Raw genomic sequence first — 18,022 nt, 5'->3', positions numbered from 1 at the left:
AAAACAGTTGAGTACATTTTTTCAGGATTCTTTGATGAATAGAAGTGAACGGAATTCGGTGTCCACGTGCATCTGCGTGGCTCTCACAGTGTATGATATAGAACCCATTTTAATCAGTGACTGTCTACACTGGATGCGGCGCGAAACGTCAAATCCCTGACAGTAAACTGATGCCTCATTTATGACGTACTAAGCGACCGTTGCTAAGCGACCGTGACCGGCGCTCTCCGTGACTACGCGGAACTTTCAACAAAGGATAAACGGATTTCCAGCACTGAAAATCCCTTGCAGTAGCTCTGCTATTAAATGTATTTAAAATCTCTGTACAGCTGTCGCGTCCGGTGTAGACACCGTGTCTGTGTGTGAGCAAAAGAAAACGATCAGTATACTAAACATCGCACATCCTGCTATGTGACTATCATAGATGCGCACATCGCGATATCGATGCTGAAATGATATATCGTGCAGCCCTAACTGAAAGCCAACGTCCCACCCTCCCTGCAATCGCCGTCCAAAGCCACGCCCCCTGAACGCATATACGCTCACAGATCAGAATACCAGAGACAACATTACTACAATAGGCTACATCAGCAGTTCCCAATTCCAGCCCATGTTCCGAAGTGACGTAAACATCAACGGATTTCCCCTGCTCAGGGAGTAGGGAGCAATAAACACTGTGTAGTAGGGCTGTGCGATTAATCGAAATCATCATAAAAATCGTGATTTGAGCTTGCGCGATTTCCAAATTGCTTTATAGCACGATTTTCCGTGCCCCCGACCTCCTGCAGTATGCTATCCGAACCAATCAGAATGCAGCGCGCCTAAATGGAGCACGAGAACAAAACAGACCGGGCGGGCATACAAACCTAACTCCAGGTTCACACACTCCGTCTGTGGTGCGTATTTTTTCTGCGCCCATGTTAACGGATCAGAGCGTTCACACTGAACGCGATTGCGCTCCGGCAGTGCGCTCCAGGAGCGGTGCGTCTGCAGCAGTCATACTGTGATCGTTTCCGCACGGAATCTATTTCTGCTGTGCTATACACGCTGAATTAAAGTGGTAAAAATTTACATGGATTGACACGGAAATTTAGTAATTACACCATAAATGTATATAATTAAAGTCTACTGTTTCACAGTCAACACACGGCTTTTTGGCTAGATTTAAAACAAGGAAAAGTGCACTTTTAGATAAACAAGGCAATAATAGATGGCATTTAGATGGTAGTAGTTAAATAAAGTAATATTTACTGAGTTTAAACGTGAATATGTCTATGAAAGATTATATTACTGTACTGTGATAAAAGAGAATCACAATGTTGAAAAAGCATTTTCAGAAACAACGTTTGGATTTGAAATCAAAATAATGGTTTTTTTTCCCCCCATATCGCACAGCCCTACTGTGTAGGGATCATATCGATCGGAACACAGTTCATGCAGGTAGCTCACTTCTAACGAGCTGGTTATCTGAATCGGGTGTGTTAACTAAGCGTATAGTTGTAAGTTGTGTATAGGGCTGGGTATCGTTCAAAATTTTTCAATATCGATACCGATACCTTGAATTTGATACCGGTTCCTGAACGATACTTTTTCCGATACCAATTTTATGAAATCAATTTTAACAAGATTACATTATCTAAAAAAAAACCTTTGGTTTTATTTTTCAGCTTGTTGATGTTTATACAAACTCAAAGACTCTCTCCTGAGCCACTGCACAAAGGAACAAAATGTAACCAACACAATAAAACGGTGCAAAATAATTTTAATAAAGCTCAAATAGTCTTCAGTTTACACATCTGTTAGGCTACATTTACACTAGTTTGTGTTCGTTTTAAAACGCATAGCTCAGACAGATCATGATTTCTATTTATTTTCCACTGATTTACTGATGAGCATTAGCAGCTTCCAGCGCTGTCTGCTTGTGTTCTCTCTTCCATGATCGCTGCTCTGACTCAGAGGTAATAACATTTTTCATTTCAGCAACATTACATGGCCAAAACACACATTAGATGGCAGGTCCAGATTTACCTATTTTTGTGACGTAGAAAAAACACATTTTTGGGCCCCCTTCCCTATTAATATAATAGACCTAATATTACCACCCAAGCAAACAAAATATTTCTTAATCAGTGGAAACCAATATACAGTGTTTTCTATCGGAATAAGCGATTGCGTTCAGTCTAGGGATGTTTGACGATAAATCATGACAAAATTCCCCACGGTTAGTATTGCCGTTTCATATTATAATTATCATTAAAACCGTATTAGATTACCGCGATTTGAACAACTCACAATAAATAAATACTGTCCAGCATAAAGCACAGTTTTCAGTAACAGTCTCACGTGCACACAGCACGCAGAGTAGGCCTAGTTTTGTTTTTGAGTGAAAACAGCGCGGAAAAGCTGGGAGGTTTTAAAAGAGTGCTAAGGGAATTATACAAATGAATATATGAATGAATTAATCATATTAATGTACCTCTGAATGTTCTGACTGTCTTCAGAAACGATTCGATGGCATTTTGTTTTCATCTTCGCTCCATGTAATACCTGAAGAAATTAATCGCAATACTGCTTTGTCCACAGAGTTTCCGGGAAACAGCTGTAATTCAGCTTTTCCATAAGCGCCACCTGCTGTCAGTGAGTGGATTTACAGAGACTTGTATTTACATTCAGTTTGTGTGCAGTTTCTGTCCGGCCAAAAACGGACCGAATTTGCATGCCCTGCTGTAAATTTTGACCAGTTGATGAAAAAGCATTTAAACAATTCAGATAAGTTATTTAGAATTATTTATGGAGCAGATAAAATACATATAATAATTTATTAATCAATTATCATTTTGACTTAACCCTTTTTTACCTTTTTATGAAACTTTTTCAAAGCTTTATTTGAACAATTTACATTAGATATTTGAAGTCAGTTAAGTTGTCATTTAAAATCCAAACATCATTGGTAATGTCGTTTTAGTGATTATGCAAACAAAAGTCATTTTATTTGTTGTTTTTTAAATATAAAACTTTTTGAACATCTCCAGCACATTTTAACAATACCGTGATAATACTGATAACCGTGATAATTTTGGTCACTATAATCATGATAAGAAATTTTCATACCGTTACATCCCTAGTTCAGTCAATAAAAATCGAATAGTTCTTCATTTGTTTGAGAACCGAGAAAGACCATACCATATAGTCGTGGCCACATAACCACCTCCGGGAGTGCATTATTTCTCTAATAATTTTAATGGCCTGGAGTCCCAACCACACATCAAGACATTGTTCAGATAATTTGTTTCAAGACATTTGACATGTTTCCGTCCTGAAATCTCGTGTGGGTTGAACTAAAAAAATTTTACGCACCTCATCTCAAACCTTCCGTTGCAAATTCCAAAACGTCATTTTAGAAAAAAATTTACGCACCTCATCCCAAACCTTCCGTTGCAAATTCCAAAACGTCATTTTAGAGCTGATAACAGAGGCTTGAGCCATTGATATGCAGGCTTACACAGTTATTAATGCAGTCTAATGTGGTTATTAGAGAGAGGGAGAGAGAGAGAGAGATTAAGTGCGTGTGAATACCTGCGTCTATGCGTCTCTCAGCAGCAGTGTCTACTAATAGCGAATCTTTAAGTTAAACTCCTTCATGAACCTCGCTACTGAGATATGTCAAGTAGCTTTCAGCTGCAAAACTATTTTACTGATAAATTCGCGGTGCAGCGCTGACAAGAAGTTTCTGTTCGCGTCTCCGCGTGTCTGCGTCTGTGAGAGAGACTGGGAGAAAGAAAGCCTGATTTCCGTAGCCTACATAAAAAAGGTGGAAGACATGGAAATAGTTTGTAATTTTTTACCCTATTGTTTGTTATATTTATTTGCTCAATGCCTTGAGCAATGAGTAAATCCGGCCCTGTTAGACAGCAATCGGAACAGACTGCTCCGTGTGCTTTCGAATCGCTCTCGAGGATTGATCGATCTGCGCCGCACCTCCTCTAGTCGAACACACCGGCTAGTGCTGCAGGCTTAATGGCTCACTGACGCTGATAAGATTAACTCCTTAGGTATCGAAATTTGGTACCGAACGACAAGACGTTTTTCGATACTCGATGGTATCGAGGCAATTCAGTCGGTGCCTAAAAAGTATCGAACTCGATACCCAGCCCTAGCGAGACATGCAAAATATGCAGAATGGGGGGCGCGAGGACTGGAATTGGGAACCGCTGGGCTACATCATGTGTCATTCATGGTGAGAAAACTTTAAAAGTACTACAATACCAGGAAGGAAGATCGGGTTGTTGATGTGTGTCTACCATTCTCGCTCTGTCTGCACAGCGTGCGTGAACGCGCTGATGACGTATCCTGTCTGCGCGAACCAGGTGCGCAGAGGTATGCTAATACATACGCTGACATGCAGGTAGGAAAGCGAATTAAAACGCTCGGACCGAACGTTTTGATTGGACGAACATTTCTTGGTCCTACGCCTTCCACAGAATATATAAATACAGATAAATACATTTAGACCACTTAACTTAATGATTGCTATGAAGATGTGAAGAGACTTTCAACCAGCATAACAAAAAATGTTTCTGAAGACAATCACCTATTGCACCTTTAATATATATATATATAAAAGAAATAGATGTGTAACAAATAAAAAAAAATATCCAGACTTCACATACCTTTAATAAATCAGCAGTCTGAATTTGGTGAATGTGTGATTTGACAGTATGAAGGTCCGCTGGGAGCTCACCTCGACACATCTCAAGAATCATCTAAAAGATTAATTATAGTGAACATAAAATGTTTCAACAATAAATTCATAATAGACAGCATCTAATAATTTTAAACTACATCTCCAAGTGTTCTTTGCAGTATATGAACTTTATATGCAACATTGTTCTATCAAGGGAAACGTACTTCATGAAAACGGGGAATTTTTAAGCATGCGGCTACTTGAAAACGGACAAAGAAAAATTGTACTGACATTTACATTTTTGAAAATTACAAACCCGTTTGTAACTTTAGCAGTATGTTCAACAATACAACAATTATTAGATTAAGTTTCTGCAAGTTAAAATATGACGTTTTTTTATTTCAAAGGCTGTGTGCAACTCCAGAGGTCACGATTTTGGCTGCATACGTCATCATAGCTGTATCATTTCAGAAAAGCAACAGTGGGTGGGTGGACTGCCACATTTCACCACTGTAACTGTGTCAGTAGAACAGATCTCAATGAAAACAGCAACAAACAGTACATAAACACATCTTACCTTCGCACGCAGCCCTACTATCAAAGTGGCCCTCTGCCTCCATTTTTAAACGTAAGAATTTTTAAGCATGCGGCTACTTGAAAACGGACAAAGAAAAATTGTACTGACATTTACATTTTTGAAAATTACAAACCCGTTTGTAACTTTAGCAGTATGTTCAACAATACAACAATTATTAGATTAAGTTTCTGCAAGTTAAAATATGACGTTTTTTTATTTCAAAGGCTGTGTGCAACTCCAGAGGTCACGATTTTGGCTGCATACGTCATCATAGCTGTATCATTTCAGAAAAGCAACAGTGGGTGGGTGGACTGCCACATTTCACCACTGTAACTGTGTCAGTAGAACAGATCTCAATGAAAACAGCAACAAACAGTACATAAACACATCTTACCTTCGCACGCAGCCCTACTATCAAAGTGGCCCTCTGCCTCCTACTTAAGAGCTCTGGCACAAGGTTTGTCATCACAGAAACAAATTCTTCCAGTTTTCCAAATTGCTCCACATTCTGATCCTTGACAACTTGCCACATAACGGCAGAAGTGAGGCGCAGAGGAGAAACCAGCAGGCGAAGTGAGGAGAGAGAAGGGACAGGCTCTACAAAGACAGAGATGCACAAACACTTGTATGTCTATATATTTATATGTATTCATATTGAGTGCCATTCAGAAGTCTGAATTCACATTCAAAAATGTCACATTCAAATAACTTAACCCTGTGAATAAACGTTTCAGGATTTTGAAAAGAACTCAGTGAAAACAATTGCATGTGTACATTACAAAAATACATGCGTTTTGCATATACACACATATACATGTTTATTAATTTATATGCAACATAAGTGCAAATAATAACGTTACATGCCATTTAATAATCCATCAGCCACATCCAGCATGAGGTTCTAGCTGTGTACATCAGGGCTATGATACTCTCTACCATCAACAAGCCAGTCATGAGAAATACTGTAGATGTGAGCATTACACATCTAACGACAAATAATAAAAATGACTATAAGGTAGATGACTATACACACCCATTGCTTCTTTCTTTAAATATATTTGGATCGACAAACAGTCTTGTTTCCAACTTCGTCCGTTGACTCGTTCCGTTACACACTGCGCATGCGTCTGAAGTGGGCCGCGCATAGAACGGCAAATAGCAAAAAGGGTTAACTTTTAAAGGGCGGGGCTCATCGGCTTAGGTTGTCTCTAGTTGGTCAGAAACGATCAACTAAAATAATTTCATACAGATGAATGGAACGAGAATATATGTGATTGCCAGGTGCCAGTCTGTGTATGACTCTTACTTAAAATATCATTGGTTTTAGTGTACAAACATCCCTGTTGAGACATACAAAAAACCCGTTTAGATTTGAATACGGTGCAATGGAGTCTGCCTTCATAGGCCATCAGGCGCCCCCTGGAGGAAATAATACTTATAGGCTAGTCTCATTAGCCCCAGTGAACAGCACGCATGTGTCTTTAAGCGTCCTTTATATCTTCTCTCTTTCAGTGGTGTACTGCACACAACGAGAGTGTACTGCCATCTACCGTTCTATATATATGTGTTAAGATACTATAATTCACTAACACTGTCACAAAAAAGAAACTAAACAAATGACAGAAAGATTCCTTCAGCTTCTTACATTGAAGGAAATCCTACAATGTATACTTTTAACAGTAACTATGGAGGTTAATTAGGCCTACTGTTAGGCTGCATCAAAATATGTAGTAGGTGAAAACAAGTGATATGTCGAATTCAGAAAGAGCTTTATTGCCAAGTATGTTTGCACATACAAGGAATTTGTTATAGTGTCACAAGCTTCCAGTACACGGAGACAACAACAACTATATAATTGGCTTCATGCACAAAATTACTCTATACACAAATATTCAATACAAAAAATTTAAATAATTTGTGCTTAGAAGCTTCTGTCACCACAATCTTGGCCCATTCCTCACCGGAAAAAAAAATCTTCCAGATCACTGATCATTTTGGTTTTCATGTTGCCACTGCTTTCTTAAAATTCCACCAAATATTTTCAATGAGATTTCAATCTGAAGACCGAACAAGCCACTGGAGAACATTCTGCTCATAAGCTTTGCCTTTTTTGAACCAGACATGCAGCTTATCCATGGGTTCAAAAAATTCCAGTTGGGTCACATCACACGCATTTGGCGAGGTGTCCTGGCATGAAGTCCATTCTTGTTTAGTGTTCTTCTTATACTCTGCGTTGAAATGTTGTTTCCTCATTTCATCGGGTCATTTGCAAGTCTTTGGCAGTAAATTGGTTTTTTTTCCTCAGTTGCTCTGATCAAATATTTAATTCCTCTTGATGATTTTGTGCTTTTTCTTCAACATCCTCAAAGGTTTTCTGGTACAATACATTTTAAACTTATGCATAAGAATACCAGCTGTATCTCTAGGAAACTTTAGTGTCTTCTTGTAGGATATTTTATGAAATCCACCAAAAAGATTCATACAAATTCACTTTAAGGCATTATTGAGAATTGCAGTTGTAGCACCCCATATGGAGCAAACTTGCTATGTGCCCTCAGAATATCCTGTGGTCTATGTGTATCAAGTTTCATTAAGTTTGGACATTGCATTCAGGAAATATGCCAATTCGTTAAAAACGAGCAACACAAAAGCACTTATACTTTACAATGCTTTGATAAATCGAAATTCTTTTCATATCTTTTTATGAACTTTTTTTGCTTTCAGCAAAAACAAAACAGCTCTACAGTGTAAAATATGAAATTATTTTTAAATAATTCTTTGGACCCAAGCTTCTGGTATACGTATTACACAATCTTTCAAATATACCTAAAAATGTGAAACACTCAGCAACACTGAAATTGGTTTTATAGTTATTTTTACAGAACGTAGCTTTACAGTTCCTGGAGGCACATTTACAATCAATCAATCAATCAATCAGTCAGTTAATAATAATAATACAGCTTTTTTTTTGGAGGATGCATAGGCTTGCCCTACACAAAAACATCATACCTGCAGCACTGTATAGTAGGGCTGTCAAAATGGCTCAAAAACTAAATTAGAATTTTGTATTTAAATATTATCAAAATTCGAATTATATTCGAATTTAAAATGCATAATTTCAGTTAGGGTGAAGAAAAGCTTTTGGCTTCTCTCCTGAGGCCACAAGAGGGCGTATCGAGCAAAATATTACTAATGCACGTTTATTCAAGATAACATGACTATCTGTGAAAAAAAAAGTGCATAATGTTTCAAATAATGTTTATAAACCATGTATAATTAATTAAGTTGCTTAAACAACTATACACAATACAGCATCGTGTACGTATGCATAGTTTAATACAAAGGGCGGAAAGCCGATCGACAGTTTTCATTTAAAAACATGAGATGCAGTGGGATGGGGAAAAAACCCACCATAAAGTCTCGATATATGTTTTTTTAAAAGTTAAACGTACATTAATTTTACATGGCTTTCTAAGCATCTCGCTCCTTTGTGCGAGATGCGAGTGCAACGGTGATAGATGTCCCTCTAGAAAATGCACGAAATATGTGTTCTGTGTGAACAGCTTGGTTTCAGTTTTGACGTAAACAAAATCTTCTCCGCACTGATGTTCTCAACTGGATTGGCTAACAAAAACATTATAATGCAATGACGCTTACATCGTCATCGCATCTTGTGCGCCACTGATAAGGCTGCCTAAAATTTGAATTCAACGTTTTTGCATTCAAATGTGGATTTTTATTTTAAATTCGACAAATATTCGAAATTCAAATTTTTTTGACAGCCCTACTCTATAGGCACATTCCAAACAACCACAAATGCCTCTAAAGTGAGATTCCAATCAAAAGGAAATGTACATAAGCGCAGTGACAAGGAGTTGAGGCTCCATAGTTTTTGTAGAATGTAGGATCACTATGGGTCTGTACAAACATGCAATTTGTTTATAAGTATATGGTTTTGGTTACAAGTAGACTATGTTTGCATAGGTAACCTAGAGCAGAAGCAGGTACAACCTTCTTTACCTGTAAAGCATTCATTATTTTCATAATTTGATTCCTCATTTTATTTACTTGCCAGAGCCCATGGTTGGATATTATATCTGGGACAAAATATAAATACTTAAAAAAAACATCATTCAGAATCACCAAATGGCTCATAATTATAATTAACATTTTAAATTAAAGACAATAAACAGAAATTGACAACTGAATGGCTGAAGAACCTGTCATGCTTTCTGTGTAAGGCTACATTATTTCCCAAAATACACATACATTCCAATGGAATACTTCAATGTGTTGATCTCGGACACACACAGAACACCAGAACCTACATCTGTAAAGTGGACATAACACTTAATAAGTGGCACAGACACAAACACATTGACATACATTTGGTGTGAAAACAGAACATTTATTTACTCAAAATGTCTTAAGTAATGTAAGAAAGGGACTACACAAATTTCATAGCATGCATGTAATGAAGTGATTTGAACTGTAGTGGCTTAGAAAATATTCCTGACTCTAGTAGTCTGTAACTTGACAATTTTTACAGTATTCTGAGCTCTGTGTACTGTGCTGTAATACTTAAACATATCGGCCTATTTGCCTTCACAAGTCTTTACAAAGTCAGCACACATAATGGAATACTTGGAGAGTCAGTATGTGCCACTGACAGACTTTCAAGATTAATATAACTAAACTTGCGGGTTCATTTGAAGGTTAGGAATGTAAGGGATTTTATTTCACTATTTGTTCTCATATATTAAGTATTTTAACATTACACATTTCACCTTTAAAGTCATTTCAAATCTCATTATAATGTGCAGAAACAAAGACATTGGGAGTTTACAATATGCTTGATTAAATTCTAAAAAAGGGGACATGATACACAATAAGAGTCACATGATTCAGTGCCTAGGCCAGAATATCCATGCAAACCCAGGCAGGAGCAGTGCTATGAGGACAGAAGAGAACAGATTCACTCCATTGTTATCCAGGATGGGTTTCCCACTTATTCTTTTAACACTTGGTGACTCATAACTCACAACCTTCCCGATGGATTCATCGTATCCTTGATGGAAAGATAAAACATGGTCAAACATCTAGAATAATTAAGCATGTGACGTTAGTTACGTCACAATGACCTTTTACCACAAATATGTTATAATATAAAACAAAACTGCTTTAATGATTTTGATATTTCAAAATATTTTTCTTCATTACAGGTTATAACACAGATAGCAATACAAAGGAGGTGACATAATTTCTCTAGATGTGGAATTATTTAATAATAATGATGTATCATTTATCAACATTTAGTTACATTTTATTTTGCACTGTTAACATAACATCCATCCCTCCCCTATGGGCTTCTATGAGGTGAGGAGGCTTTTCTTATGGTACACTCTTAAAAATAAAGGTGCTTCAAAAGGTTCTTCAAGCGATGCCATAGAAGAACCATTTTTGGTTCCACAAAGAACCATTCAGTCAAAGGTTCTTTAAAGAACCATCTCTTTCTTACCTTTTTGTAATCTGAAGAACCTTCTTTCGCCACAAAGAACCTTTTGTGAAACAGAAAGGTTCTTCAGATGTTAAAGGTTCTTTATGGAACCATTTAGACAAAAAGGTTCTTCTATGGCATCGTGAAGAACCTTTATTTTTAAGAGTGTAAGACTATTTGAGTATGCATCTGCATCTGCAGGAGAGGTTTTAAGAATCAATAATCATTCAGTGCTCAGTAACTTGGCATGTCCACTGAGAAAAGGACCTCTGATAGATAAATTATTTATATTGCATAAAAGTAAATTACCAATGTTAGTATGACTGCTGCAAGAAACTTGGAATAATATAGTGGGTAGACCACAGGGGGAAATATATATGAATTTATTTATTTGATTTTATTTACCTTTAATAAAAATCAGCTAGATTACCTGAATACTGCATGGTTGCACCAAGGAATGAGTCCAGCAGAGATCCAAACAGACCAGCTATTGCTCCATACAAGATGATAGGCCACTGAGGAACTGCGAAATGCAAATCTTTTACCAACAGGAGCTGCATGAAGTAGTACGCTGTACCCACTGTGCCTCCACCCAAAACACTGGCCACTAATCCAACAGGAGTGACTCCGCCATTGGTACCTATAAACAATTTTATATCAGTTAAGACAAAGACCTTTTGCTTAAATATATCACTTCATACTGGCCATAATCAGAGTTTAAAATTAACACTCACCTACCCGCCAAATGCAAATGAAAATCAACCGAGGCAGGTAGCACTATGAGCTCACTAGCCAAAATGATGATTATGTTCTGTCACTTTGCATGCCATTGCTATCAGAGACTCTTCAACATTAACAAAACAAAGCACATCACTCTAGTACACTGGCAATGAGACAGAGGACTACTTTTTCAACCTGTTCTCACTCCCTAGCCGGGTGAATGCTCGATGTCCAAGAATTTTGCGCGTCACTGTACAGAAGACAAAGGCACTCTCTCTGGCACCTTTATTGCAACACTGTCAGTAAACCAATTGCTTTCAATGAGAAACATTTGCTGTCAAAAAACTGATCAGCCACAACATTAAAACGACTGACAAGTAAGTATGTTGTTTATTCCGTTACAATGGCACCTACCAAGGGATAGGACATATTAGGCAGCAAGTGACATTTCTTGAATTTCATGTTGGAAGCAGGTAAAATGGACAAGCAAAAAGATAACTTTGGCAAGGCAAGGGTCAAATAGTGATGGCTAGACAACTGGGTCAGAGAATGTACATAACAGCAAGTCTTGTGGGGCCTTCTTGGTATCTAGTGGTTAGTACCTGCCAAAAGTGGTGCAAGAAAGGACAACTGGAGAACCCACGTCAGTGTAACCCAGGTTACTAGTAGATAGAAGCAGACGCAGAAATAACATCAAATTAAATAACAGATTATATGTATTAAAAACACTGAAAACGTAAATATGACTGTGAACAAATGAATTAATAATGTGAAAATATGTAAAAGTATAAAATATCAAAGTTATAAATGTGACCAATAGCGTAATCTCTCTCTCTAAAAGTGCTGCGATGGCGGACGTCAAGTGACGTCATTCAACCGCGATCTCATTGGTGAATTTACCAAGCGAGAGATTACACTATTGGTCACATTTATAACTTTGATATTTTATACTTTTACATATTTTCACATTATTAATTCATTTGTTCACAGTCATATTTACGTTTTCAGTGTTTTTAATACATATAATCTGTTATTTAATTTGATGTTATTTCTGCGTCTGCTTCTATCTACTAGTAACCTGGGTTACATCAGGGTCAAGGGTGTCCAAGGCTCTTTGATGCATGTGGGGGGGCAAAGGCATTCTGAAAAGAGGCTTTAATACGTTGAGTTCAGTACGACTTTGTGAGGCAACAGCTGATAAAAAGAAACAGCTTGCCCACTAATTTATGTCTAACTAGTTTAATGTTTAAACATCCATTTGGAGTGAGCTATATTTGGATAAATAAATGCTGTTTTATAAGAAAAGTCACAGAGTATAGTAAGATTCAGTTGGTGGCACTACTCTTTCATATTTACGGTATCCGCGAAGAACGATTGGCTGTCATAAAAAAGTCAAAAGTGATTCAATAATTAGATTTGATTATAAATATATTTAAACCTAAGCTGTCATTTTGATAATCTGGTTTATTTCTGATATTTTTGTTTTGGCTAGTAGAACTTCTGAGTAGCTTGGCTGGTGAATAATCTTTTTTTTTTTAATCCTGGCCATAATTACTGTCTATGGTAATTCACAACATCTGTGGAATCAGTCCATAATGTATTTAACTTAGAATATTCTGTTAATTTCAACCATTTCATTTTTGGACCCTGTACCTGCTGGGACAACTTTCCAGGTGGTGATGAGCCTGGGCTTTCTTCTACTAAGCACAGGACCAACCTCAGAAGCCCAGGTGTCCCCTGTGCTGCAAGCCAGGGCTCCTAAGAGTGATAAGCACATCCATGAAGCAGAATATTGCTTCCCAAAATCCACAGGTATTTCTCCAGGACCAGCTTCAATCATATAGAGCAGGGCCAATTCAGTAGGAACTCCACCATTACAGAAAACTTGCAACCAGTTCCTCTGGCCTCCTGCAGACATAAAAGACACATAAGTGATGTTATCAACAAACATTCTATACAGCAACAGCAATAAAAAAAAAAAAGCTTTGAGAAAGGTCTGGTTAGAAGCTGCATTGGACAGATCATTCCGTGTCAAATCAACCAAATTTCAGAAACTTTCCCCGAATCAAATTTTTAATTTTGTTAATATTTTTTCTGTAGAAAGACAAACATAAAGAGTGATGAAAGCCAAAATATTAAATATCACAGATGTATATTTACGGAGTAATTCACTATTTTGTAGAGGGGGTCAAAATGACAATTTCCCCCTGAGATTTGGAGCCAAATTACAGGGGTGAAAAAATGACTTTAAAAAGCTGACAGCATCATTATTTTATTTTTACATAGAGATTGGTAGGTCTGTTAATAAAATCTGTTGACTTTATCAATCTTTGATTCATTATATGTCAACAGTGACAATTAAAATAGGGCAAAAATCACTTTTTTAAGTATTAAAGATATCTTAATATCCTTTTAGATTCTGTTTCTTAAACTTTCCTTTTGGTATCTTCATTTTAAAGGCCCTTGTTGGTTCAATCCCAGAGATATGGAGATCTTAATGCGGCTCCAGGTGTAAACTGGATACTTGTACACATTTTCAGTGGCCAAAAACCAAATGTGGGTCATTTTGCATATAGCTGATACTTTTTTCTTTTAAAGAAGAACAAATAATGTTGAAACTAGAAATGTATCTTGTGATTTTCTATCAACACAATTGCATAAAAAAATTCCAGTAAAAAAAAAATACATGTCTGGGTGCCATAAATAGGTTTGCATGCCTGTAACTCTAAAAGTATTCAAGATATTTGAATATCCTTCTAGATTCTCATTATTAATACATTTTGAAAGAGTGCAGTAAGATTTCACAGCAAGAACTGGCAAATCTAGCGCAGTCCATGAGGATGAGATGCACTGTAGTACTTAAAGCAGCTGGTGGCCACACAAGATAATCACAGCAACTTTTGGTGTTGACCCCTCCTTTGTTCATTATTCTACTTCTGCTCATCAAACGCATGAGCATTTATGTCTCAGTTGTGTACGTTTTTATACTGAAATAAATATTCACACAAGTTAAGAAATTAGCTTGAAGTAAAAGCTGTTGAAGCCAAAGTGAAGCAAAAACATTTTGATCACCATCTGGTGGCTGGCTGTAGCATGGGTCATAAACACCTCCCTCTCCATGTAAACGAATGGGCCTCTTTAAGTAAAACTCTGCATATTCGAAGACCTGTATTTATTGCATGGACGGAGCAAAAACATAAGTGTAAGTGTCTAAACTGTATGCTCACAGTTCAGATAAATAATAAAGTTTTTAACACTTAGCAACAAAATACCAACACAGTTTAAGCTAATATTTCTAAACATTAGCAACAATAAGCCCTGGATTACCAGCAACATTAAATACCTCCTCAACCAGAAGAAGAGGGCTTTTAAGAATGGTGACCAGGAAGAGTTAAGATGCATACAAAGGGAGCTCAAAGTCCAGCTGAAAGAGGCCAAAGATATCTACAGGAGGAAAGTGGAGCAGACGTTGCAGCAAAACAGCATGAGGGAGGTATGGGATGGCATGAATACCATCACAGGATGCAGCTCAAAGCGGGGGAACTTTGTGGAGGGGGATGTGGAGAGGGCCAACCAGTTAATGCCCTGCCCCCACTGCTGCTTATAGGGGCCTGCCATTTCTGGTCTAAGAACACGGATGCCCTCTACAGGAAGGGACAGAGTCGACTTTAATATTTGTCAAAAGCTATTGCAGATATTCAACCAGGTGGTCATTTCTAGCTTCCTCTTCTATGCTGTGGTGTGCTGGGGAAGCAGCATTAAGAAGAGGGATGCCATGCGGTTGGATAAGCTGCAAGAAGGCTGGTTCTGTGGTGGGTGTAGAACTGGACCCCTTAACAGCTTATTAGCTATTATCTTACTAGTGTAATCATTTTTTACATTATTGTCTTGTCTGTTTTTATTGTTGCTACTGGACACTTGAATTTCCCTTGTGGATTAATAAAGTAATTATGTCTGAAAATGCTTTTGTCAACAACTAGGAATTGATTCAATCATCTGTGAAGACACCATGAGTCAGAGAAAAATAAAAATAAAAGTCAGAAAAGTTAGTTTAGGATTAGTTGGGAAAGTGCATGATATTCTTGGGTACACTATCCATGGAAGTATTTTATGATTACTGCTTAATGTATCTATAACACTGCAATCAGGTTGTGTAGCCAAAACATTAAAGGGGTCATGAACTGAGAAATCTAAATTCTCTTGATCTTTTGACATATAAGAGGTCATTGTACTATAAAAACATCCTGTAAATTTCAGAACTCAAAACTTTCTTGTTAGTCTAAAAACAGCTTAAACTGAAGCCAATCTGCCGAAACGACAGGTTGTGGAATGTGCCACTTTATGGCGTAATAGTGTGGCTAAACCCCACCTCCACAGAAGATCAACACCTGCTTCTACATCACTGCCTGTTAAGCCCCACCCACTGATTCGCACATGTCATGTAGTGTAAATAACGAGAGGCAAACACAGGTCTATGCAGAAACAAAACGATAAAGATGGCTCCAAAAGACAACAAAACGCTGTGCAGTGCCAAGTTGTGGAAAAACGGTCTTTGGATTGCCTTCCCTCTGATTTTAACATTAGGAAAGAGTGGAATAACTTTATTTTTAATGAAGATCCAGACTGCGTCAGTAAGTGTTTGGTCCTTTGTTCACTTCATTTTACTGCGGATTCATTTATAAACAAAGCACAATTCGATGCAGGATTTTCAGAAAGATTGAAACTAAAAGACGATGCTGTGCCGAATATAGCCTATTGGATGCGACAGTAATGCCGCACCCCACAAGTGTGAGTAACTGTTTTTATTATGTGGTCACTATTGCTTTGTTTGTTATTACAGATCGTTTGATATACTGAGTATTTATGCGGTTTTGACCTAAATCACAGCAGCATCCATCTATGAAGGATGTAGGCTGTCAAACATACACAACTGTTAGCCAATCATAGCAGTGGGCGTTTACTTCCAAGTCTACAATCCGCCACACCTATTCTAATGGAGCGTTCTGATGAAGGGGGTCAAAACAGGTCAGAAAATAGCCTATTACTTCTGAATTATGATGTATTTTGTAAACATCTTGATAACATTACATTGTAAAAAAAAAAATCAAAATTTTACGGAAAATAACTAAATTTTTTTACAGTATTTTTCTGTAATTTTAAATTATGTTTAAAACTATGTAAAATGACTAACAATATCTGTAAATTAACAACTTGACTGTTATTTTACGGATTACATTATTAATGACAAATTACAGTAATTCTAATTTTTTTATATGGGAAATTAACTTTATTATTTATACAGTATTTTTTTCTGTTTTCTTAAATGATATACAAATTCATGTAAAATTACAAACAATATCTGTAAATTAACAACTTGACTGTTATTTTAAGTATTATTCCATTCATGATAAATTATAGTAATTCTCACTTTTTATACAAAAAAATTACTGTATTATTTATACAGTACACGATCATCGTGTCAGGACCGCTTCCCACGTATCGACAAGGACACAAAAGGTTCAGTAGACTTTTTGCTTTAAATGAATGGTTATTGTCATGGTGTAACAAACAGAAACTGCTCTTTGTTAATAATTGGAATCTTTTCTGGGAGTGTCCTAGGCTTTTTCGCGCTGATGGCCTGCACCCCAGCAGAGTCAGAGCGGAACTCCTTTCGGACAACATCTCCAACATAAGCACCATATGACTAGTAAGTCAAATCTCAAATAACTGCCCTGATGACTTTTGTTCTACCCACTTAAATGATAGAAGTACTTGTGCTGTACAATCTATAAAGACTGTGTCTGTTCCCCGAATAGTGAGGTCAAAATATAAATTTAATGCAGGATCTAGAAAAAATCTGATCGTGATTAAACCAGAAAAATTTAAAATAAATGAACAAAAACCATTTTTAAAGTTTGGGCTCCTAAACATTAGATCACTCTCACCCAAAGCAGCTATTGTAAATTAAATGATCACAGATAATCGTTTTGATGTACTCCGCTTAACAAACCTGGCTAAAACCAAATGATTATATTGGTCTAAATGAGTCTACTCCAGATGTTTTGCTGGACATTGCAGTCGGGGGAGCTGCGGACCTGATCAAACGCTTCAGGATGCGCAGACGGGGGAAGCGAGGCGGTGCCCTCGTGAAGCTCAGGCTGCGCGGATTCAGAACGCCGTTGCCTAGCATCCATCTGGCGAACCTCCACTCTCTACCCAACAAAACGGACTAACTCCTTCTGCTCTCCCGGAAAAATAAGGATTTTTCAAACTCTGCTGCTCTGTGTTTCACGGAAACCTGGCTGAAAGACGCCATTCCGGACAGCGCGTTGAGTCTGCCGGGCTTTCAGCTGTTTAGAGCAGATCAGAATCAACAGAATCAACGGGGAAATCACGCGGCGGCGGGACATGCTTTTACATCAATGAGAGGTGGTGTACAGATGTAACTGTGTTAAAGAAGATGTGCTGTTCAGATCTAGAAGTGCTCTTCATTAACTGTAAGCCTTTCTACTCGCCGCGGGAGTTTTGCTCGTTCATTCTCGTA

The 18,022-nt window shown here is 37.4% G+C and overlaps 2 protein-coding genes across 3 annotated transcripts in view; both read right to left on the bottom strand.

Annotated features, from left to right (window-relative positions):
• The window catches only part of LOC107562134 (zinc finger protein ZFMSA12A), an 18,435-nt gene extending 12,042 nt beyond the window's left edge, over positions 1–6,393 (bottom strand). The window contains exons 1-3 of the mRNA XM_016246711.1: positions 6,295–6,393; positions 5,656–5,858; positions 4,671–4,763 (exon numbers count right to left, since the gene is read on the bottom strand). Of these exons, the coding sequence (XP_016102197.1) occupies positions 4,671–4,763; positions 5,656–5,858; positions 6,295–6,298 (300 nt within the window). The 5' untranslated portion in view covers positions 6,299–6,393. The remainder of the gene's footprint in view (positions 1–4,670; positions 4,764–5,655; positions 5,859–6,294) is intronic.
• A 3,007-nt stretch (positions 6,394–9,400) lies between these two features.
• The window catches only part of tmem19 (transmembrane protein 19), a 17,868-nt gene continuing 9,246 nt past the window's right edge, over positions 9,401–18,022 (bottom strand). The window contains exons 4-7 of one of the 2 annotated variants that reach the window (XM_016246720.1): positions 13,132–13,386; positions 11,189–11,398; positions 10,304–10,329; positions 9,401–10,212 (exon numbers count right to left, since the gene is read on the bottom strand). In XM_016246720.1, coding sequence (XP_016102206.1) covers positions 10,126–10,212; positions 10,304–10,329; positions 11,189–11,398; positions 13,132–13,386 — 578 coding nt within the window. In that variant the 3' untranslated portion in view covers positions 9,401–10,125. Of the gene's footprint in view, positions 10,330–11,188; positions 11,399–13,131; positions 13,387–18,022 lie in introns of both variants that reach the window. The other variant, XM_016246719.1, reaches the window with a different exon arrangement.

Source organism: Sinocyclocheilus grahami, unplaced genomic scaffold (assembly GCF_001515645.1).
Source record: "Sinocyclocheilus grahami isolate Dianchi unplaced genomic scaffold, SAMN03320097.WGS_v1.1 scaffold809.1, whole genome shotgun sequence".
NCBI lineage: Eukaryota > Metazoa > Chordata > Actinopteri > Cypriniformes > Cyprinidae > Sinocyclocheilus > Sinocyclocheilus grahami.
Note: the sequence above shows the minus strand (reverse complement) of the source record. Positions and strands in the feature narration are given on the sequence as shown.